Source organism: Neovison vison, chromosome 14, assembly GCF_020171115.1.
Source record: "Neovison vison isolate M4711 chromosome 14, ASM_NN_V1, whole genome shotgun sequence".
NCBI classification, from domain to species: Eukaryota; Metazoa; Chordata; class Mammalia; order Carnivora; family Mustelidae; genus Neogale; species Neogale vison.
Window position 1 is genome coordinate 36,815,482 of NC_058104.1, and position 24,257 is coordinate 36,839,738.

The 24,257-nt window shown below is 51.3% G+C and overlaps 1 protein-coding gene and 1 long non-coding RNA gene across 2 annotated transcripts in view; one reads left to right on the forward strand and one right to left on the reverse strand.

Annotated features, from left to right (window-relative positions):
* HS3ST4 (heparan sulfate-glucosamine 3-sulfotransferase 4) overlaps positions 1-21,877 on the forward strand; it is a 399,649-nt gene extending 377,772 nt beyond the window's left edge. Inside the window, exon 2 of the mRNA XM_044232959.1 lies at positions 20,745-21,877. Within this exon, the coding sequence (XP_044088894.1) occupies positions 20,745-21,381 (637 nt within the window). The 3' untranslated portion in view covers positions 21,382-21,877. The remainder of the gene's footprint in view (positions 1-20,744) is intronic.
* Positions 1-24,257, reverse strand: part of LOC122895518 — a 47,011-nt gene that overhangs the window by 4,269 nt on the left and 18,485 nt on the right. The gene's annotated exons all lie outside the window — the stretch shown is intronic.

Sequence of the window (24,257 nt, forward strand, 5' to 3'; positions counted from 1 at the left end):
AAAACACACTAAACAAACAAACAAAACACTGTGGCGTCCTCGTCTCACTCATGGGGGAGACAGAACCACCTCGGAAAGCCTGTGTGTCGGCTACTGTCGGACTGGAAATGGCCGGAAAAGGGTCTTCCTTTTTTTCAGTTTGGGTTTGTCTTGTGTTGAGTCTCTGGCCCCAAAAGGACTTAGTGCATGTGGTGTCATTCACTTTTGATCTTTGGGGACAAGTGGCACCCCATGTGGTTCATGACACTTGGCAGTCCCCGAAGGGAGAAAGGAGCATCTGTTCCCAAGTAATTCTTCTCTCAGAGTGGAACATGTTCTCCTACTCCCTTGCTTCCCCTTTCTGGTTCCTGGTGTCTGTGGACATCCTAGACAGTCACCTTATTTATGTGTGATGATGTCATCAAAAACGTGTCCCGTAGGACCCTGGGCTGCCTTCCAAAACACGTCACAGGTGGCTCTGAATAATGACCAGTAGAGGACTTCTGTTCAGACTCGTCATATGGGTTTCAAGTCAAGTTTAATTTGTATTAGAATAAAAACCTTTCTTGAAACCCAAGGACCAAGGGACATATGGCGGTGGTGATTGGCGTCGGGGGGGTGAGGGTAGCAATGAATTCTCTGCCTTTTCTTCCAGATGAGTCTCCCAGGGCAAAAACCAAAATAAACCAAGAATAACCAAACCAAAAACCAAAAATAAACCAAAAACCAGGATAATTTCTCCATAGGTCACTGTAATTCGTCAATTATTAATATATCATCCATCCCCATCTGCTTTGAGTCCCATAATCACAGTCCCAAGGCCCTCAAGTTTAGCGAAGGGCCCCAGTCTTGTGACATCGGGAATATCAAAGCGATTAGGAGGAAGTTGCTTAATATTTCTCTCCCAGATCCTACCCATGTCCCACCACACCTCAAGACCTTATCAACTAGTGTTACGCTGGCGTTCTCTCTGGGTAAGGATGCCTACTGGACCTTCATTTTGCCACTGGAGGTTGATAGCCCATCCCCTGCTCCAGGCTCTGCTGGGTTTCAAATCCCAACCCTGCCACAGAGGAGCTGTGTGATCTTGGTGAAGGCACGGAACTTTTCTGGGCCTCAGTTGGTTCACTGAGAACATGGGGAATAAGGGGTATCTCCCCTCTCTTCCTGCTTCAGTATTGCTTACGCTCTTACTGCCTCCCTGACAAAGACCATCCTGAACCTTCTAATCCTAGAACAGCTGCACCTGCCTGGCCCAAACTTGAAAACAACAAAAATGCCTAAGACCTGGGTTTGCTCCCCTGACCCCCAACAATGTGGCCATGTGTCATTTAAAACTCTCCCCATTTTTTTTTCCTGGTTACTTAAATTCTTTGTGTATCTTCAAACCCCCCTTCCTTCTTCACTTTCTCCTCCTCCTAACTCACTCCTTCCTTCCTTCTTGTCTTTATTTCTGCCCTCCCCTCTGATCTCCTGCATTCCTCGCTACTTCTCTTCCCCTGCTCACACCTTCCCGTCTCCTCCTTCTCCTCCTCCTCCCCACCCCCTGTGGGCCTGCGGGAATGCAGCCAAGACTTGGTGGGGATCTCTTGGTTTGGAAGGAGACATCTGCCCACAACCGAGATGTCGCATCTGAACCACAGACCATACTTGGGCTATCAAGACCTTTCCTTCAAAGAACTTCCCATCGGTCCACGGAGGGCGGGTCCCAGGCAGGCTTAGTCATCAGTGTATACCCATCACCTAGTGCATAACAAGCACCAATAAATACCCGATAGGCTTAACGCGAGGACTGTTACCGACATCGCCCTTTTTCATGGCCAGGTCCAGAGAGAAAATCCGTGTCCTAAATTCATTCAGCAAGCTAGTTAAGTCTGAGCTATATAACTCAAGATCCCTGCTTTCTGGGCTTCAACTTGGCGGATAGGCATTTGGCCCCAGGGCAGCCTGCTTTTCTTGGGTCTTTATATAAGACTGGTCGTTTCCAAATGGTTTGAATATCCGCTTTCAGAGATTTCCAGGATTCCTGAATCTGGGCTTAAAAAGCACAGGGGACTTCCCAAGAGAACTGGGCAGCGCATAGTCTTGCCTGTGTGTCCTGGGACAGGGTTCACGGTCACTCTGGCTCTCCAAGTCCACATCTCTCTAGCGGGTTCCGTGAATCCTATAGCATTTGTGAGTTTTAAGCGGGACAACGTGGGGAAGCACTTTGTTTGGGGCTTGGCAAGCAGTGGGAGTCGATTGACTTCCTAAGTGAGTTCTTCCCCCAATGCGGAAGTAGCCGCCCTACCTCGTGCCCTTGGTCTAACCACCGTTCTCTTGGGTTACAGTTCATCAGGAGGGCTCAGAAAATATTGCTAATTTATGCACCATTTGTTCCCCAGGAAAATGCATTTGGGAAAATGTGAGCTGCTCACATACCTTCAATTCAGGCAAGCCAAAGGCAAGCTTTGCCACTGACCCTTCCAGAGAGAATGGGCACTTTATATCTAACACGGGTGATTGCTTTCTCCCTCGGCGTTCATGATGGTATCCATTTGCTTCAATTGAGGAGTCCCCAGAGAGAGATATCACAAATTGAACGATGTAGCTTGATCTGGCAAGAATTTCTGGGGATTCTGGCCTGGGTTTCTGTAACTCCCAGTGGTAAGTCAGTGACAGCCCCACCTTTACAACATAACATAATGAGGCTCGGTTTAACATTCAGCTTTGCCACCCAAGTGACCTTGGGCCAGTCCCGTAACCTTGCCTAGTCTCTCTAGTTGCGTTATGCATGGTCAGGCAACTGCAAGGAGGTCGCGCTATCTGTGGTGCGAGACAGATCTGGGATGGAATTTCAACGACACTTTTGTGACTTTGGGCAAACAAATCCATTTCACTGGGCCTCAGTTCCTGGATCTCTAGAATGGGAAGAACAGGTGCGTCATCTTAAGAGAGGTGTTGAAATGTTCACAGCTAACGTGTTGAGAACCTTCTCCATATGAGGGACTCTGTTCGATATGAACTTACTTCATCTTCACAAAATCCCTCTGAGATGGAGCTCAGTAGTGCGATGCCCGCTTTCCACATAATGAGACTGAGGCACAGATCACCAGGGTTAGTCATTCGCCCAGGGTCACACAGCTAATAAGTAAGTGGATCCAGACTCGGAAAGTCTGGAGTCTGTGCGCTTAACCAGCGAGGCTGGAGAGTCCAGTGACTTGAAAGTGCTTAGAGAAGTGGGTCCTGCATCAGACTGTGGGTTCAGACCACAAAGCACAGCCGGGAGCGAGCCCTGCGTGACTGGTATGTGGTAACTTTGGTTATCGGTGTCTCTGGAGAGGCCCCGGGCGCTGACCTGCGCTCACACCGGGCTTGTGCTCTGCCAAGCAGCCCCCACCTCCAGCAGGAGTGGGGTGCGGAGGGCGAGCACGTTGGATGGTGGCTTGTAAACACTGGGGGCTCTGAGAGCCGACGTGTGATCTCGCAGAACGCTTCTCGCTTCAGGACTGTGTGTTGACGTTGATGTCACGGCTGCTCTGAGCACCCCAGATACTGTTAACGAGCTGTTCCAAGCCCAGATGCGGTGTTTCCTCACCATATGGTCCACATGGCAGTGCATGGTCTCTCAGGCAAGAATGGCACAGAACGCACTCACGCCGAGCCCTCCATGTGAGGAAAACCTACTCAGAGGGGCCGTGCCCTCCGAGCTGCGCCCCAGTTCTCACATGCAGGGATCAGGCTTTCCTGATCCATTCATGGATTCATCCGTCGACCCCAGACAGGGAGGGCGCGGCTGCCGTCTGTGGCGGGCCCTGGGTTAGATCTGAGGGATACGGGGGTGAACAGAACGTTGTCTGCAGCTTTGGGGGAGAAATCCTGCTACGGCCGTGTGCTAAGGTCTGTGGCACCGGTAGTTAGCAAGGACTACGGGAACGAAAAGGAATTTGGGAAAGAAGGACGGACGGACAGACTATAACTGGTGTGGAATCCGTCTCGGGAAGGGGGATGGCTACTTCCCAGAGGCAGAACAGATTGCCCATCTGTCAGTGAGATGGTCTCGCCGTGTGTGCCCCCGTGCTAGACACCTCTGCTCTCCTCTGCCTTCCCCGGCACCCCCCTCTCGCTCCCTTTGGCACTGAGCACTGGGCGGGGCACTCACTGGCCATGTCCTCCGAGATGCTTCAGGTAGAGATTAGAGATCCCTCACGTGTCTTGACAGACTGTAGCAATTAGCCAGAGTGAAGGAGAGGAACGGGAAAGGCGCCCATCGTGAAGACCCAGCGCTGAGGTCTAAGAAGAGGCGTGAATGGCAGAGAACAAATGAGGAGAAAAATCTAGCAGCTGCTCTGGCACTAAGGGAAAAATAAACATGAAATAAGCAAACAACCGTATATGTGAAACCGTAAAAATCTGGTTAGGGCCCTGTAAAAGTACCTATCTTCAGGTATTTTTGGCATCAAAATACCTTGCTTGCTTAATATTTTCATAATGCGGCATGAGTTTTATACTAAGAGACTGGCTCTCTCCAGCTGAAACAGAAGTGGGACATGAGCATGTTCCTTGAACTTGGGCTGAACTCGTCTGTCAGCAGCCCCCAGGCCAGGAAGTGGTTGGTGATACGGCCGTGAACGAGAGCACCCCTTCTCCCTCGACCCGTTCTTTCTTCGGTTGTTCAGTTTTGTGCCATGTGGTCAAACAGGAGTATTTTTTCCTTGTTTTTCTCTGAGCATCGCCACGCCGAAGGTCTTGTAGACCTGGTGTCGGTTTTAAAGACTCTGGCGTTCCCCGGGTAGCCTGCTAAGTGGTTTCCCTGCTACAACATCTGATCTTCGTGCTTAGCCCTGTTTTGTTTTTTGTTTTGTTTTGTTTTGAGATGAGAAACCTGGGGCTCCTTGTGGGGTAAGGACACGTTCTAGAGGGCTTCCAGACTTCAGAGTAAATTCAGGTTGTGTCAACTTCTCCGTGGCAGGCGTAGTCAGGAAGTCTTCAGTCCTACACATCTGACCCCGAAAGGTTCTGCGTTCCCGAGCCCTGTCCCTCCAAATGGGACGGTTCAAATCTGGCGAGAGCCAAACAGGCATGTAGAGATGTTCAGACCACTTGGGAGAGTATGTGAGGCCAAGATGGGCATGACCACGGCTGGGGCGATCGCTTTGACCGGAAGACTTCTGGCCATCCAGCCATTACACGACAAGCACAGCCGACTCTGCGACGCTCTCTACCAGGCAGATTCCTCTTGCCTAATCAGAGTGCTTGCCAAGAAGGCTCAAAACCCAGTAGCAATTAATTATTGACAGAGCATGTGAATTAGAGATAAAAGAAAAGTCATTTTTTCTCCACACACGCGATAGTAAATAAATTTAATTATGGTGGGGGAAGCTGAGGGATCTTCGTCTGTATTAAGTTTTATTAGCTGAGACATTTAAAAGCATGTCATCACAACAAAGAGGTCTTGTGTAATCCTAAATAGACCACTTTGGTGCAGGGCTCAGAAGTGCACAGATTTAATGGAGCACATGGTGGCAGATGGCCACTGTACCAACAGGTACGACATGGTTATCGGCAATTAACTTCGGTCTACCTGTGCCTGTAGCAAGTTGACTGTATCCTAGGATCCCCAGCCTCTTTTATCACTGACAGGCCTGCCACATTGGGACTGGGGGCAACAGCATCAAGAGCCCTTTAATGACTTGAGGCTCCCAGAAGGGACCAAGGCCACTCTGAAGGGGACACAGATGGAGGGGTAGGTGTGGGGATGCTCGCTGGGGAAGGACACCGAGAGACGTGGTGTGGGATGGGCCACAGGCTCGCTGGGCGAGCTCGGGAGGAGCTGTTACAAAATGTGGACTGGATCCGGGCCAAAAAAAACAAGCGACACGTGGAGACCTTGGAGGACCAGAGGTTTATTTCACGCTAGCGGGTTCAGAAGAGCGTAATCTCTCAGTCTGAGCCCCGGGCACAGGCACGAGGGGTATTTGATACATGTTTCCTTCCCTATCTGTGTCACTGCTACGGCTGCCCGGTGAGGCAAGGGGAGGTGTGCAATGGCCCTGGGGCCGGGACTGGGATTCCCCTTATGGATGGGCCAGCCGCCTCAGAACACAGATTTTCCTGATCACTCCCCCCTTGGATGCCGCTTTAAACCCCTGGTTGAGAGGGCGAGACCTTCATCATTTACGGGGCGGTAGGGAGTGAGGAGCAACGGGAGTCTGACCTTGGCAGTTCGTGCAGCGAGGAACCTGGTGCGGACATTGAAAACACAAGGACCAAGTGCCGCTGAGAGGGGGAGCGGGAGGACGGGGCCGACGAGGGGGCCGGACCCCGGGGACCCCTGTGAGAGGGAATCCCACAGCCGCGTGCCGGAGTGCCTCCCCCCGGGACTTATTCCTTCTTGCACCTGGGTCGGAGTTTCGGGGACCACCCCGCAGGGCAGGGCCGGGCCGAGCGAGGCCGGGAAAACCGCCCTGAGCTGCTGAGCCGCCCCGGTTCGGAAGCCCTGACATGTCCAGGCCGGGGGCGCCCAGGGCCGCTCCCGACACGGCCTGCAGGTGCCCGAGAAGGGGAACGGCCCTGGGGGAGCGTCGGGGCGGCCAGACGTTTCCATGGAAGCGGAGTGTGGCTCCGGGGAGGACGGAGAGATCCGGCAGGAGGCGGACAGGCGAGCGTGATTGATTCTGGGGGGTGTCCGCGCCCCGCGGCCGGGTCGGGCAGGCTGAAGGCGGCGAGGAGGAGCGACCCGCCAGGTAGCAGAAGACCGGGCCTGGCCGGGGTCGGCAAAGCCGTAGTGAAACGCGCTTAGGAGTAGACCGCGGGCGGCCGGCGCAAGTGGGGGCCACGACCTTAGTTGGAGGGCGCCGTCGTGGCTAGTCCGTCCCCTGGGGACAAGAAAGGGCAGGACACACCCTAGGGTCACCCGATCAACTACAGCACGGCAAGTCTCTGGGGGAAAGCCCAGCCAGAAGGGGCAGCAGTGTAGACCGACCCCAGGAGGAGGGACGTGGTGCCGGTGGGAACCCGGGACCAGGCACACAGGTGTCCGTCCGCCCGTGGGGTCTTGCCAGGGGCGTAGCTGCAGCAGGTCTGGGGGCTTCGGCCGGACCTTCCACTGGTGCGGCTTCTCCTCCGCGTGATGGGCTTTTCCACTCTGGAGTGGTGGACCCCGGGGTGACACCAGAGACCTTGAGGGCAGAAGGCGTGGTGAGAACCGCAGAGTGAGGCGCTGTCCACTGTGGTCGGAGGGGGTCCCTTTTCCCGTCTCTGACCCGGACTGAGTCTCCGGCCTGGAAGGGGTGCACTGGGACACTAAGGAGATGGGGCCGCTCAGTGGTGCACCGTTGTCATTTATTTGGGGCGGCCCAGGACCTGAAGTTGTCTTTTTCTCTCTTTATTCCGAATCTGATGTGACTTTTCTGGAAGGCGCCCCAGGCACAGGGAAGGCCGTCCATATGCGAGTTTGGAAGTGGAGTAACTGAGCGTCCTAGGGTGCCGCGGGCCAACAGGAGGCCAGGCAGAGACCGGCCACGGGAGGCGAGTGTCCCCAACACAGCGCTGCTGAGGCTCCCTGGAGGGTGCTAGTCCTCAGTTACTTTTCCTGAGTGTCGGGGCTGTAGGCGGTGTGGAGCCTCCAGGTGATGTGGGACTCGGTCAGGACAATACAGGGTCTGCGACAGATGGGGACCCGTCGTTGCTGTGGAGGGTTAATGAAAGGCTGAACCGGGGCACGGTCACCCGCGGGAGGACTTGGGCTCCTTCCCGGCTTCGCGCCTTCCTGGTGGGGAGGGCCTGGACCCTCCAGAGAACGGGCAGATCGTCACCAGGAGCCATCAGGAGCCCGCTCGGCTGCGCGTCTGTGAAGTCCTCTCCAGGTCGTCGAGAGGGCCTACCCCCTCCTCGGGGCAGCCCGGGGACCGCGGGGCAGGCGGGCGTCATGCTCCGCTCACCGGTGGCCTGGCGTGGGGCTGGTGGCTGGCGTGGCCGTGCTCTTGGACGAGGCCTCTGAGGCGGGTGAGGCGGTGGTACTGCTTGCGTAGATGCCCTCCCGTTGCCGCTGGGGTGGAGACCTGTCCGTCCGGCCTCACCCACCGTCTCTATTCGGGCAGGGTGGCCCCCTCAGCCACGGCCCATGTTTTCCAGTGTCACTGGATGGAGGGACTTCTTCGGGGGCTGACAGGGCCATGGTGAGGGAAGGGGCTCTGACCGTGTCCTCACTGGCTGTGGTCTTGGCAGCCTCAACTGCCAGACGATTTCCCCGTGACCTGGGGTCGTCTCCTTTCTGGGGTCCCTTACCCTGCGGAATTGCTGTGTCGTCGAGAAATCCGAGAGCCCCGAGGAGCTTCTGTTCCCTTCTCTGTTTGGGTAGCTTTTCCTGCGGCAGCGAGGAGGCCCCTCTCCCTGTCCACGGCCCGCTGGACAGGCCAGGAGCAAAGGCGGGGCGGGCGTCGGTGTGGACGCTGACCCGCTGCCTTCACTGCAGTGCGGGCTCGGACGAAGGCGCGGCGTCTGTGCCGACCGTCCCGCTGCGAATGCCTTAGCCTCTAGGACTCCGTGGTCGTGGTCACTGCACAGCCCGCTTCTCGGGCACCTTGTTGGAGGCAACTGCCGCCGTCGCTGAACTGCGTGAGCTCTGGATTCTTCCCGGCTCGATCCCGTGCTCCGGACGCTCGCGCAGACTTCATCAGTTACTCGGAGCAGCTGTGCTCTGGTCCCCTCTTCCGTGGGGAGAAAGGTTGCTGGGTTTAATGTCCTCACCCACTCCAGGGTGACCCGTGGGTTCTCGCAGAGCAGCCCTTGGTACTGTGCAGGCCGGGAGCTGGGCAGGAAGCGGTGCCCCTGGGTGTTCGTGGGGGTCCGACTGCAGGGGGAGCTTGAGGTTAAGTTCTTGTCCCAGGCGAGCGTGTCTGCGTCCCGAGTAGGCCCGCGGCTGCTAGCGCCCTGCGGGGTCCGGGCGGCTTCACAGACGGTGACTGGCCGGTGTCGGGGCCCCGCAGGCCGGGCGAGTAGCCACGCGCGGCGTGATCATGTGCACACAGATCGGAGGGGGTTCGGTGTCGGGGAGGCTCAGGGCTGGAGCCCGCCCCAGGACAGCTTCATCCCCGTGAGCGCAGCTTCTGCTTTCTCAGTCCGGGCAGGGGTTCTTGATTCAGCCCCCCTAAGAGATTATAGAAGGGTCCGGCTGTTTTTTTGTAGTTTTTCTTTTATTATTTACATATAATGTGTTGTTGGTCCCTGGGGTACAGGTCGGTGAATCGTCAGGCTGACACACTTCACGGCACTCACCACGGCACACACCGTCTCCAGCGTCCATAACCCAGCCCCCCTCTCCCTACCCCTCCACCCCAGCAACCCTCAGTTTGTCTCCTGATTAAGAGTCTTCTATGGTTTTTCTCCCTCCCAGGTTCCATCTTGTTTCTTTTCTTTCCCATCCATGACCCCCTGCCCTACCTCTCAAATTCCTCACATTAGAGAGATCATATGATAATTGACTTTCTCTGATTAACTTATTTTGCTTACATAATACTCTCTAGTTTAATCCACGTTATTGAAAATGGCAAAAATTCATTTTTTGATGGCTGCATAGTATTCCATTGTACATATATATACCACGTCGTCCTTATCCATTCATTTGTTGAGGGACATCTAGGTTCTTTCCATAGTTTGGCTATTGGGATCTATTACTGCTATCAACATTCAGGTGCACATGTCCCTTCGGATCACTACATTTGTATCTTTAGGGTAAATACCCAGTAGTGCCATTGCTGGAGCATAGGGTAGATCTATTTTCTACTTTTTGAGGAAACTCCATGCTGTTTTCCAGAGTGGCTGCACCAGCTTGCATTCCCAGCAGCAGTGTAGGAGGGTTCCCCTTTATCTGCATCCTCACCAGCATCTATCATTTCCTGACTTGTTAATTTTAGCCATTCTGACTGGTGTGAGGTGGTATCTCATTGTGTTTTTGATTTGTATTTCCCTGATGCTAAGTGATATGGAGCACTTTTTCACGTGTCTGTTGGCCATCTGGATGTCTTCTTTACAGAAATGTCTGTTCATGTCCTTCTGTCCATTTCTTCATTGGATTATTTATTCTTTGGGTGTTGAGTTGGTAAGTTCTTTATAGATTTTAGATACTAGCCCTTTATCTGATATGTCATTTGCGAATATCTTCTCCCATTCAGTCAGTTGTCTTTTGGTTTTGCTGTTTCCTTTGCTGTGCAAAAGCTTTTGATCTTGAGGAAGTCCCAATAGTTCATTTTTGCCCTTGCTTCCTTTGCCTTTGGCGATGTTTCTGGAAAGAAGTTGCTGTGGCTGAGTTTGAAGAGTTGTTGCCTGTGTTCTTCTCAAGGATTTTGATGGATTCCTTTCTCACATTGAGGTCTTTCATCCATTTTGAGTCTATTTCTGTGTGTGGTGTAAGGAAATGGTCCAGTTTCATTTTTCTGCATGTGGCTGTCTAGTTTTCCCAACACCATTTGTTGAGGAGACTGTCTTTTTTCCATTGGACATTCTTTTCTGCTTTGTCAAAGATTAGTGGACCATAGAGTTGAGGGTCTATTTCTGGGCTCTCTATTCTGCTCCGTGTATCTATGTGTCTGTTTTTGTGGCAGTTACATATTGTCTTGATGATTAGAGCTTTGTAATGGAGCTTGAAGTCTAGAATTGTGATGCCACCAACTTTGGTTTTCTTTTTCAACATTCCTCTCGCTATTCGAGGTCTTTTCTGATTCCATATAAATTTTAGGATCATTTGTTCCATTTCTTTGAAAAAAATTGATGGTATTTTGATAGGGATTGCATTAAACGTGTAGATTGCTTTAGGTAGCATAAATATTTTCATCATATTAGTTCTTCCAATCCATGAGCATGAATATTTTTCCATTCTTTGTGTCTTCTTCAATTTCTTTCATGCATACTTTATAATTTTCTGAGTACAGATTCTTTGCCTCTTACCGTTTTGGGTGCAATTGTAAATGAGATTGACTCCTTAATTTCTCTTTCTTCTCTCTTGTTGGTGTAGAGAAATGCAACTGATTTCTGTGCATTGATTTTATATCCTGACACTTTATTGAATTCCTATATGAGTTCTAGGAGTTCTGGAGTGGGGTCTTTTGGGTTTTCCGCATAAAGTATCATATCATCTGCAAAAGGTGATACTTTGATTTCTTCTTTGCCGATTTGGATGCCTTAAATTTCTTTGTATTGTCTGATTGCTGAGGCTAGGACTTCTAGTACTATGTTGAATAACAGTGGTGATAATGGACATCCCTGCTGTGTTCCTGACCTCAGCAGAAAAGCTCTCAGGTTTTCCACTTTAAGAATGATATTCACTGTGGGTTTTGCAAAGATGGCTTTGATGATATTGAGGTATGTGCCCTCCATCCCTACACTGTGAAGAGTTTTGATCAAGAAAGGATGCTGTACTTTGCCGAATGCTTTTCCAGGATCTATTGAGAGTATCATATGGTTCTTGTTCTTTCTTTTATTAATGTGTTGTATCACATTGATTGATCTGTTGATGTTGAACCAACTTGCAACCCTGGAATAAATCCCATTTGGTCGTGGTGAATAATCCTTTTAAGGTACTATTGGATCCTACTGGCTAGTATTTTGATGAGAATTTTTGCATCTGTGTTCATCAAGGATATTGGTCTGTAATTCTCTTTTTTGATGGTGTCTTTGTCTGGTTTTGGGATCAAGGTAATGTTGGCCTCATAAAATGAATTTGGAAGTTTTCTTTCCATTACTAATTTTTGGAACAGTTTCAGGAGAATAGGTATTAATTCTTCTTTAAATGTTTGGTAGAATTCCCCTGGAAAGCCGTCTGGCCCTGGGCTCCTGTTTGTTGGGAGATTTTTGATGACTGCTTCAATCTCCTTACTGGTTATGGGTCTTTTCAGGATTTCTATTTCTTTCTGGTTCAGTTTGGTAGTTTATATGTCTCCAGAAATTCATCCTTCTTTCAGATTGTCAAGTTTGGTGGCATATAGTTGTTCATAATATGTTCTTATGATTATTTCTATTTCTTTGGTGTTGGTTGTGATCTCTCCTCTTTCATCCATGATTATATTAATTTGGGTGCTCTCTCTTTTCTTTTTGATAAGTCTGGCCAGGGGTTTATCAATCTTATTAATTCTTTCAAAGAACCAGGTCCTAGTTTCATTGATTTGTTCTACTGTTTTTTGGTTTCTATTTCATCAATTTCTGCTCTGATCTTTATGATTTCTCTTCTCCTGCTGGGTTTAGGTTTTCATTGCTGTTCTTTCTCCAGCTCTTTAGGGTGTAGAGTTCAGTTGTGTATTTGAGACCTTTCTTATTTCTTGAGAAAGGCTTATACCGCTATATATATTCCTCTCAGCACTGCCTTTGTTGTGTCCCACAGATTTTGAACCATTGTGTTTTCATTATCATTTGTTTCCATGATTTTTTTCAATTCTTCTTTAATTTCCTGGTTGACCCATTCATTCTTTAGTCGGATGCTCTTTAGCCTCCATATATTTGAATTCTTTCCAACTTTCCTCTTGTGATTGAGTTCCAGTTTCCAAGCATTGGGCTCTGAAAATATGCATGGAATGATCCCAATCTTTTGGTACTGGTTGAGACCTGATTTGTGACCCAGGATGTGATCTATTCTGGAGAATATTATATGTGCACTAGAGAAGACTGTGTATTCTTTTGCTTTGGGATGGAATGTTCTGAATATATCTGTGATGTCCATCTGGTCCAGTGTGTCATTTGAGGCCTTTATTTCCTTGTTGATCTTTTGCTTAGAAGATCTGTCCCTTTCAGTGAGGGGGGATGTTAAAGTCCCCTAGTATTATTGTACTATTGTCAATGTGTTTCTTTGATTTTTTTATTAATTGGTTTATATAATTGGCTGCTCCTATTTTAGAAGCATAGATAGTTAAAGTTGCTAGATCTTCTTGTTGGACGGACCCTTTGAGTATGATATAGTGTCCTTCCTCATCTCTTATTATAGTCTTTGGCTTAATATCTAATTTATCTGATATAAGGATTGCCACCCCAACTTTCTTTTTTTTTTTTAAAAGATTTTAATTATTCATTTGATAGAGATCACAAGTAGATGGAGAGGCAGGCAGAGAGAGAGAGAGAGAGAGAGAAGCAGGCTCCCTGCTGAGAAGAGAGCCCAATGCGGGACTTGATCCCAGGACCCTGAGATCATGACCTGAGCCGAAGGCAGCGGCTTAACCCACTGAGCCACCCAGGCGCCCCATGCCACCCCAACTTTCTTTTCATGTTCATTAGCATGGTAAGTTTTTTTCTACACCCTCACTTTAAATATGGAGGTGTCTTTGGGTCTAAAATGAGTTTCTTGTAGACAGCATATTGATGGGTTTTGTTCTCTTATCCATTCAGATATGCTGTGTCTTTTGATTGGGGTGCTTAGCCCATTTACATTCAGGGTAACTACTGAATGATATGAATTTAGTGCCATTGTTTTGCCTGTAAGGGGACTGTTATGTATATTGTCTCTGTTCCTTTCTGGTCTCTTACTTGTAGGCTCTTTCTTTGCTTAGAGGACCCCTTTCAGTATTTCCTTTAGGGCTGGTTTGGTGTTTGCAAATTCTTTTTGTTTTCATTTGTCCTGAAAGCTTTTTCTCTCTCCTATTTTCAATGACAGCCTAGCTGGATATAGTTTTCTTGGCTGCATGTTTTTCTCATTTAGTGCTCTGAATATATCATGTCAGTTCTTTCTGAGCTGCCAAGTCTCTGTGGATAAGACTGCTGCCACTCTAATATTTTCACCATTGTATGTTACAGACTTCTTGTCCCGGGCTGCTTTCAGGATTTTCTCTTTGTCACTAAGACTTGTAAGTTTCACTATTAGGTGATGGGTGTGGACCTGTTTTTATTGACTTTGAGGGGGTTTCCCCTATGCCTCCTGGATTTTGATGCTTGTTCCTTCTTCCATATTAGGGAAATTCTCTATAATAATTCACTCCAATATACCTTCTGCCCCCCTCTCTCTTTCTTCTTCTGGAATCCCAATTATTCTAATGTTGTTTCATTTTATGGTGTCACTTATCTCTTGAATTCTCCTCTTGTGGTCCGGTAGTTGTTTGTCTCTTTTGCTCAGCTTCTTTATTCTCCATCATTTGGTCTTCTGTATCCCTAATTCTCTCTTCTGCCTCGTTTATCCTAGCAGTAAGAGCCTCATTTTTTATCAGACCTCATTAATAGCTTTTTTTAATTTCAACTTGGTTAGATTTCAGTTCTTTTATTTCTTCAGGAAGGGAGTATATTTTTCCAGAAAGGGATTCTCTACTACCTTCCATGCTTTTCTTTTTTAAAGCTTTTATTTATTTATTTGACAGACAGAGATCACAAGTAGGCAGAGGAGGCAGGCAGGCGGGGGGGAGCAGGCTCCCTGCAGAGCATAGAGCCCGATGCGGGGCTCGATCCCTGGACCCTGGAATCATGACCTGAGCCGAAGGCAGAGGCTTTAACCCACTGAGCCACCCAGGCGCCCCTTTTCCATGCTTTTTTTGAGCCCGGCTAGCACTTTGATGATCGTCATTCTGAATTCTAGTTCAGACATCTTACTAATGTCCATATTGATTAAGTCCCTAGCCATCAGTATTACTACCTCTTGTTCTTTTTCTTGAGGTGAGATTTTCTGCCTTGTCATTTTATCCAGATAAGAATAGATGAATGAGAAAACAAAATACTAAAAGGGTAGCAGCAACCCAAGAAAACCATACATTAACCAAATCGGACGAGACCCAATACTGGAGTTGGGGGAAGAAAAAAGAAAAATATATGCATGTATACATTCATACACGTACATACATTAGATGGTGAATAGAAGAGAGCCACACATTTTATTTGGGGCGTATTTTGGTCTGTTAGAAGAAACTGCCTCCCAACATTTTAAAGAAAGAAAAACTTATATATACAAAAATAAGGGTAAACACAACGAAGGGAAGGAACATGACTGTAACGATGAAAATTTAAAGTTTCTGAAAAATGAATTGATAAGATAGGAAGTTGGTTGAGAAAAGAGGAAAGAATATGATCAGGCTGGAGACTAGAACAAAGCCATGCATTAGATTTAGGGTATATTTTGATCTGTTAGAAGAACCAGTGTCCTAGAAAGAAAAACCTATATGTGTACAAAAAAAAAGTTTAAGTACAATGAAGGCATAGAATATGACGATAATAGCGAAAATTTTAAAAGTTTTTTTTAATAATTTTTTTATTTTTTATAAACATATATTTTTATCCCCAAGGGTACAGTTCTGTGAATCACCAGGTTTACACACTTCACAGCACTCACCAAAGCACACACCCTCCCCAATGTCCATAACCCCACCCCCCTTCTCCCAACCCCCCTCCCCTCAGCAACCCTCAGTTTCTTTTGTGAGATTAAGAGTCACTTATGGTTTGTCTCCCTCCCAGTCCCATCCGCCCGTGGGGTCTTGCCAGGGGCGTAGCTGCAGCAGGTCTGGGGGCTTCGGCCGGACCTTCCACTGGTGCGGCTTCTCGTCCGCGTGATGGGCTTTTCCACTCTGGAGTGGTGGACCCCGGGGTGACACCAGAGACCTTGAGGGCAGAAGGCGTGGGGAGAACCGCAGAGTGAGGCGCTGTCCACTGTGGTCGGAGGGGGTCCCTTTTCCCGTCTCTGACCCGGACTGAGTCTCCGGCCTGGAAGGGGTGCACTGGGACACTAAGGAGATGGGGCCGCTCAGTGGTGCACCGTTGTCATTTATTTGGGGAGGCCCAGGACCTGAAGTTGTCTTTTTCTGTCTTTATCCCCAATCTGATGTGACTTTTCTGGAAGGTGCCCCAGGCACGGGGGAGGCCGTCCACACGTGAGTTTGGAAGTGGAGTAACTGAGAGTCCTAGGGTGCCGCGGGCAACAGGAGGCCAGGCAGAGACCGGCCACGGGATCCTGCAGGATTGCTACATCCTCTGGAAGTCAGACAGCCTCGAGGAGCTTCTGTTCCCTTCTCTGTTTGGGTAGCTTTTCCTGCGGCAGCGAGGAGGCCCCTCTCCCTGTCCACGGCCCGCTGGACAGGCCAGGAGCAAAGGCGGGGCGGGCGTCGGTGTGGACGCTGACCCGCTGCCTTCACTGCAGTGCGGGCTCGGACGAAGGCGCGGCGTCTGTGCCGACCGTCCCGCTGCGAATGCCTTAGCCTCTAGGACTCCGTGGTCGTGGTCACTGCACAGCCCGCTTCTCGGGCACCTTGTTGGAGGCAACTGCCGCCGTCGCTGAACTGCGTGAGCTCTGGATTCTTCCCGGCTCGATCCCGTGCTCCGGACGCTCGCGCAGACTTCATCAGTTACTCGGAGCAGCTGTGCTCTGGTCCCCTCTTCCGTGGGGAGAAAGGTTGCTGGGTTTAATGTCCTCACCCACTCCAGGGTGACCCGTGGGTTCTCGCAGAGCAGCCCTTGGTACTGTGAGGCCGGGAGCTGGGCAGGAAGCGGTGCCCCTGGGTGTTCGTGGGGGTCCGCCTGCAGGGGGAGCTTGAGGTTAAGTTCTTGTCCCAGGCGAGCGTGTCTGCGTCCCGAGTAGGCCCGTGGCTGCTAGCGCCCTGCGGGGTCCGGGCGGCTTCACAGACGGTGATTGGCCGGTGTCGGGGCCCCGCAGTCCGGGCGAGTAGCCACGCACGGCGTGATCATGTGCACACAGATCAGAGGGGGTTCGATGTCGGGGAGGCCCAGGGCTGGAGCCCGCCCCAGGACCGCTTCATCCCCGTGAGCGCAGCTTCTGCTTTCTCAGTCCGGGCAGGGGTTCTTGATTCAGCCCCCCTAAGAGATTATAGAAGGGGCTGCTATTGCCAAGAACCCCGGAACCCAGATGCGGCACAGTCCTGTAGCCCCGCAGGAATTCTCGTAGGCCCCTTTCCGTCTGGGGCCTTGGCAAGGGGATGATGACTTTTTTCTCTCTTGACCTAGGCTTTTTCCCCCCTTGAGTAAGGAGGAAACCAAGATAATGGACCTGTTGTTGGCAGTTTAGTGTCTTCTTCCCTGAGGCTCCGTATCCCGAGTCTGACAGGAGCTGTCGGAGGGCCTTTGCGCCTTTCGTGCGGTCTTCTCGTGCAGCACTGGCGAGGAGGAGGTCGTCCACATCCTGGAGGAGGCGCATGGATTTGGGGCCACTGGGTGCAGGGAGACGGCTACCTTGTTGATGGCCCGGAGGTCTCGGGCTGGTCAGTGTCCCCTGCTGGCTTCATAACTGGCATAACTGGGGTATTCCTGGCCGACTGGCACTCGATCAGGGTACGTGCTCCTTTAAGTCTGGCCAGATGTTCTCAAATGCCAGTCTTCGCTTTTTGTCAGAGGGGGCACTGCCTTTGCCTCTGGGGTAGGGCTCCCGGGATCAGTTAGCAGTGATAGGGGCTGATTCGGGGCGAGTCCAGTTGGGTTGTCTTTAGCCCATACTGTAGGTGAACCTGAACTCCGGCAGGCCACTTGGCCGGGCTTGGGCGCGGAATAGCCTCCGTTTTTTCTTGGTGTGGCCATCGCTAGTACGAGAGACCCGGTCTCCTTGTGCCCTGGGTCTAATCGGTTGAGGCTGGTATGCCCAGTGGGCTCAAACTTGATCCAAGCCCCAAGCCTGGAGAGTATATCTCGGCCCAGGAGGAGGGTGGGGCAATCCGGTAGATAAAGGAATTCAGGTCGGACCTTGTGGCCCCCGAATCTGCACTGACGAGCCTGGCCAGGGGCTGTTGTATCACCCACGCCCCCGTGGCCCCCAGTCCTTTTGCTGAAAGGGGCCACTGGGGAGATGACAGCAGGGTGCTCGGCCCCAGTACGAGCCATGAAAGTCACTGGTCGGCCCCCTATTTTTATTTTGACCGTGGGCTCACGGGGGCCGAGGAGGCGGCGGCTCAGCTCCCCTCAGTCTTCCCCAAGGCCTATAAGGTCCCCTTGTCTTTACTGGAGGCACATCGATCCCTGGCCAAGGAGGGGTCTGGCTTTTCCCCCCTTTCAGTGGTTGGGGCCTCTCCGCCTTACAGACCTGCCAGTAGGGCCACCACTCTGAAATCCCTTTCCCAGAATGAACAGGTGCCTCATGTGTCCAGCTGAGGGGGTCGGTGGTGGAGAAAGGTTGATGATACAGCATGGAATGGTCGGGCTGGGCAGCCCTGTCTTTACTGTGCCTCTTGGGGTCTCGCTTCTCTTGTACCAGCATTTGGAGGGTACTTGGCCCGGCTTGGGGGGCAGCCTGGCTGCTGGTCCCAGAAAAAGTGGGCCCTCTGGGCCTGGAGCATAGGGAGACCAATGGCAATGGAGTGTCTGGAACTGGAGGGGGCCACGTGTAGAAAGCCCTCGGGGTGCGTATGGACGGGGCAGCATCCGTTTAGCCTTGGGATCTCCGGCTGGGGTCTGTGGAGGCGGGGGCTTCTGTCAGTCTTTCTGGGCCGCTTGGATGGGGCCATTAAGACTCTGGCCTGTCCCTGCCTGTTGCAAGCAGATCGCACCCAGTGGGGGGGGGGGGCGGGGGGGCAATTCCTAGCCAGGAGTCAATGTGCAGAAACTGGTCATCGTGTCCTGGTTCTCCTGGTACAACTTGTCACACCCGACGAACCGCTGGGACATCCAGTGTCCCTTCTGAAGGCCAGCCGACATTAAAGGTGGCCCTTCTAACTCACGTAGGGTTCTCAGTTTGCCGGGATGCATCTTAACTGCACAGTCTCTGAAAACCCCTTGCTGAAATGTTGACCATACAGTCTAGGACCGTAGGTTTCTCTGCCCTGATCCCGTCGTGATGTCCTGGCATGCGGTGGCGCAGAGACACACGGAGGGGGGCTGCCCCGCTGAGGACAGACCGGTCACATGCCCGCCTGTCCGCCCTCCCAGAGGACACTTGGGGGACTCTTGGCTAGAGGGAGTCCGTTTAAACCCTGCATTGGTGCCTTGAAGGGCTCGCCATAGAGCCCATGAGGTCACCAGGGAAACAGGTCGGGGCCCACTCAGACTCCGTCGTCTCAAGACTGTGGAGCCACAGAATCAGCCGCTCTGACAAGCGGGTCGAACCGCTCGTCCCTCACGCGGCCACACCGAAGCTGTTCCAGCCGCGCCCCGCCCCCGGGAGGCCCTGACCTGTGGAATTCCTTTCGGAAGTTCCTTTCTGTCCTCCCTTTCGGGGGTTTCTGACCTGAGGGACCTCCCTCCCTGGGAAGTCCTGCCTGTGAGACCGTGAAGGTCTCCTGGAGGTGATCAGTCTCCCCTCCCCCCCAGACGGGTGGGTCTGACCCGTCCTGGGGCCCCAGGCCTTACTGGAATCCGGTGTCGGGACCAGGTCCTGCCCTGCCAAGTCTCCTGGAGTCCAGTGGAAACAGTGGATCGGGGCCTGTCCAAGGCGACCAGGTGGGCGACGGCCGAAGACAAGACAGGCCTTGCCTTCTCCGTTCCGGCCCCTGGTCCTATCATCGTCTTGGCCCCCAGACCAGTGGCAACGATGGGCCGGTGCGGTTGGGTTTCCCGGTCAGGGAGCCAAATGTTACGGAACACAGACCAGATCCTGGCCAAAAAACTGGAGCGGCCTCGGAGACCTTGGAAGACGGGAGGTTTATTTCACGCTCGCGGGCCCAGAAGAGAGTCATCTCTCACGGTCTGAGCCCCGAGCACCGGCAAGGGGGGTATTATGCACATGTTTACTTCCATCTCTGCCACTCTTGTGGCTGCGGCCAGGAAGGCAGGGGAAAGTCTGCAGTGGCCCTGGGGCCGGGACTGGGATTCCCCTGCTGGATCCGTCGGCCCCCTCAGAACACAGATTTTCCTCATCAGAGCAAGGTCAAGAAGAATCCGTTTCTAGAACCAGACCCATGCTAGATGGGTTCACACTGTATGTAGTTCTTGTTCTGAACTTGCTTTAGGATTTTACAGAGGAGAGGAGGGGAACGTGACTGAACTTGTTCGGGTCATGAAGCTTATCTGGTTCCTGTCTCTGGGCTTCTGTCCTGCACTTGCACAGCGATGGCCTTTGGACCAGGTCAAGGCTCAGCATATGTTTTCCTAAAGGGCCAGCGAGTAGATACACTTGGTTCTGTGTGTCTTCCAGCCTCTGTTGCAGCTACTCAGCTGCGCTGTTGTCACACAGAAGCGACAAGGGACAGTAAGGAAGGGTGGCTGTGTTCCAGGGAAGGTTTATTTATGGGCATGGAAATTTGCATTTCTTACTTTCATGCATCACAAAATGTTATTATTATTATGTTGGTTTTTTTCCCATCCGTTTAGAGATTAAAAATCAGTCTTAGCATCTAGCCATACCAAAAAAAAGAGAGAGAGAGAGGGGCAGGGAGTAGTTGGCCAACCCCTGGTCTAGATAATCTTTGAGTTCTTGGGGCTCTCAAACATTCTCCAAAAGCTGCTATGACAATAGTAATACCCTTGACTTATTAAGCTCTTGCACGTGCCCAATTCTGTGCTAAATGCTTTACAAGTGTTATCTCCCTTAATCCTCATTCTACAGCGTGAAGTAAGTACTGTCCTTACCCCTGCTTCAGAGATTACACCCAACTAATACACGGAGAAATTAAGAGTATATTTCGGTTGAACGTAACGAGGAGGCGATAGGGCAGCACTCAAAACCCAGGTGTACGAGGTTCCCAAGAACGACGGCGGAAGCCTTCTGCTGCCTTTCCTGATAATAGCAAAATCAGAGCCTTAGTGGGATAGAGTTAGAAAGAATCCTTGGGATTTATCAGTGAATTTTCTTTTGTAGCTGCCCACAAGCTCTTTCTGTCCCACGTTGTGCGTGAACAGCTAAAGCGGTTCTGGATAGGGATGACCGCTCTCTTTCCTTTCTCTCCCTCTTCCAGAAATGTGATGCCCAAGACTCTGGACGGGCAGGTAACCATGGAGAAGACACCGAGTTACTTTGTGACCAATGAGGCGCCCAAGCGCATCCACGCCATGGCCAAGGACATCAAACTGATCGTGGTGGTGCGGAACCCCGTGACCAGGGCCATCTCGGACTACACCCAGACGCTGTCAAAGAAACCCGAGATCCCCACCTTCGAGGTGCTGGCCTTCAAAAACCGGACCCTAGGGCTCATCGACGCCTCCTGGAGTGCCATCCGGATAGGGATCTACGCTCTGCACCTGGAAAACTGGCTCCAGTATTTCCCGCTCTCCCAAATCCTCTTTGTCAGCGGAGAGCGACTCATAGTGGACCCTGCTGGGGAAATGGCCAAAGTCCAGGATTTTCTAGGCCTCAAGCGTGTCGTGACTGAAAAACATTTCTATTTCAACAAAACCAAGGGGTTCCCTTGTCTAAAGAAGCCGGAAGACAGCAGTGCCCCAAGATGCTTAGGCAAGAGCAAAGGTCGGACTCATCCGCGCATCGACCCCGATGTGATCCACAGACTGCAGAAATTCTACAAACCCTTCAACATGATGTTTTACCAAATGACTGGTCAAGATTTCCAGTGGGAACGGGAAGAGGGTGACAAATGAGGTTAGAGAAGCAGAGGGAAGGCTAGTGAGTAGTCAAGGAGGCTTCTTCCCTGAGTCCTGAAATCCCCCCACCGGGGTCTGTAGCCTCAGCCTCACTGGAGTGCCAAGCAGATCCCTCCCCGCCCGCCCTTTGGCCACCCGGGATCGCTTCCAATGCTGTAGGCTTAGGCAAAGGGATGGATCCCATGGCATCCTCGTGGAGGCACTGGGTTTGCCAGGGCAGCGGCATCTGGTTGACCAGATGGCCACCAGGAGCCACAGTTAATTCTTGTCTTCTGCTAATTCTGAAGACAGGTTAAAGAGCCGTCAAGGTCAGAGACCATGCCAGGAATGTTTCTTTAAATGATTAAAAAAAGAAAGAAAGAAAGAAAAGAGGAAGGAAGGTCTACTTTGGCCACTGCAGGAGCCCAAGTCCTAGCCCTGCCTTTGGCACAGCCCTCTTCTGTACAAACCTTCGCTTTGGCCTCTCTCCAGAATGCTACTTGTGGCTGAGTGCTCCAGGACTCCTAGGGAGCAAGGTCCTTTTTCTCTGCGTTATCTCTAGCCTCCTCTTTCAAGGTCTCATCCCACAACCCTTTGACGTCCCTCCTCCCCTTATGCAGGCAGAGGCATGCACGGTCCTCACCGGAAAACAAAACAAGAAACAAAAAAAATAAAAGCTGACACCCTTAGAAGCCTTCTTTCCAAGAGCCCTCCAAGGAGGGTCCCGGGCTGTGGTGAAGCTTGGCATAGGCCCTCACGATAGAATCAGGCCTACGTGCCTGTCCCTGGGGCCATGTGATTGCCTTTGAGTTCTGAGCCCTGTGGTTGGTAGACATAAATGTTATTTCTGGGGGTGAAAATGAAGGCCAGATCTTTCGATGGGAGGGCTCCATATGTGACGACCCTCAACACCACAGCTCCGAGGAAGGCTTTTGGGGTGGGCTCTGTCCCTTGTGGTCCTGAGAGGCGCAAGGACCAGAGAGTTGGCATGTCTTCCGTTATGGGTAATCCTGAGCAACACAACCAACAGGGGATCTTGTTTGTCCCGCCGTGTCCCCCTCACGGTCATCTGATGCTTCCCTTACTCTATTCAGAGATGGCACAATGGGGCAGTGACAGAGTGTCGACCCCATCCATGGCCGGTCTTCACATCCAGTCTGCGGATGTGGGGGAGGGCAAGGGCTGTCTGCGGACACCCCCATTAAGGGCTGCTGAACCAAGTGTCCCTTCCCATTACTTTGATTTGATTAAAAGGCCACCTTTGACACCAAGCGCTTGTTCACAGATCTCTAAAACCAGGAACTGTTCCAGTAAATTTGGAAATCTGTATGAGTGGGGGGAGCTAAGTCTGTTCACCTGTTATTAAACTCATTTCTCCCGCTAAATGAAAACTGTGTTGTTATAAAGCTTAATGCAACCCGACTGATGGGCTTTGATGGTGTGTTTGTATGGGTCACCCCCAACCCCCGCCGCACCCTCACATCCCAGGACGATCCCTTCCGCTCCCCGGGTGGCCAGAAAGCCCCAGATTAGAGAATCTTCCAGGGGCTTCTATCTGCACCGCCAGATAATTCTCCAAACAGCACAAAAGAAGTGACTCGAAGGAGTGCAGCTTTCTCTTAACAATCCCAGCAAGCGGTGGACGGGTACACTAGACACAGAAATAACCTTCCAGATGATTTTTTGTCAGGTAAGAAAGCGGTCTTTGAACCAAAGGCAACGAATACGCCTTCACCACCAAAGCAAAAGAAGACACAGATACACACACAGGCACACACGAACCCATCTCTTTGAAGGAAGACAGGGCGTGCTGGTTCAGAACAGTTCTGTGGGCTGATGTGGGCCTCCTTCCCCTCAGGGGCAGCTGTGGGGTTTCCCAGGCTACAGCTTCCTGACCATCACCCCGACCACACTTCCTGTGGAATCAGGAGCTCCGGGATGGAGTTGAGGCCCTGTCCTTTCAAAAACATTCTGCCGGGAGCTGGGATTGAGAACAGCTAGAAGCAGGTCTCGCTTGTGTCTTTCTTTGCCCTGGCATCCTCGGTCTTGCCCTCTTGTGTTCCTTTGTGGGGACTGCTCCCAAGAGACGTGGCCCCCAGAGCCACGGCTTCCTGAGACAAACATGGTCTCTTTTTTTGTGGGGGCAGAGCTCGGTGGGAACTAGGTAAGGGGTGATCTCACAATGTAGACAGTCCAAGAAGCATCTGGTTCTAAGAAGGCTTTAAAGATATTTTTCTACCAGCTAAGAAGGACCATTACACCAGCCTAGCCTTACCCTCCTCTCCTCTAACCCGGGCGGACGCACACTGGCTCAGCCCCTCAATTACACTCACTTTCCGCTTTCCATCTCCGTGGCTGTCTCTCCATCCCCATAAACCCAGAACATCAACACCTTAAGTGCTGCTTAAAAAGCAGCCTAGTCATTACGGGTCTTCAAGTAAATATGAGAAGCAAATCCATTTTTAATAGGGTGAGCCGACTTAATAGGCCATACTCACCTGCAAAATAAAACCGGGAACCTCCCCGCTCCCCTTAAAGTATATAAAATCTCGCATCTAGCAGCAGGCTTAAATTCTCCAGAGAAATCAGGCCGAGGCTGAAGCCTTGAGAGCTTGACGGCTTTTGTCTTAAGGGTCTCTATGGCTGTATGGTTGAGAGCTCATGGTTTGGAAAAGAAATGCAAACTTGACATGCTTAAGGTCTATTTCCTGCACTGTCTACTCTGGCTTGATCCTTGTGGCTCAGAGTGAGCCGGTAAACCGTGTCCCCTTCAGTGGGCGAACTTGACAAAGGAACTATTTCCTCTCCAGAAAAGCTAAGTCAACCCGCTAAAAGAGTCAGGTTAATAATACCTCCGCCCTATTTAAACGTGAGCATTGCAACTCACAGGAGAT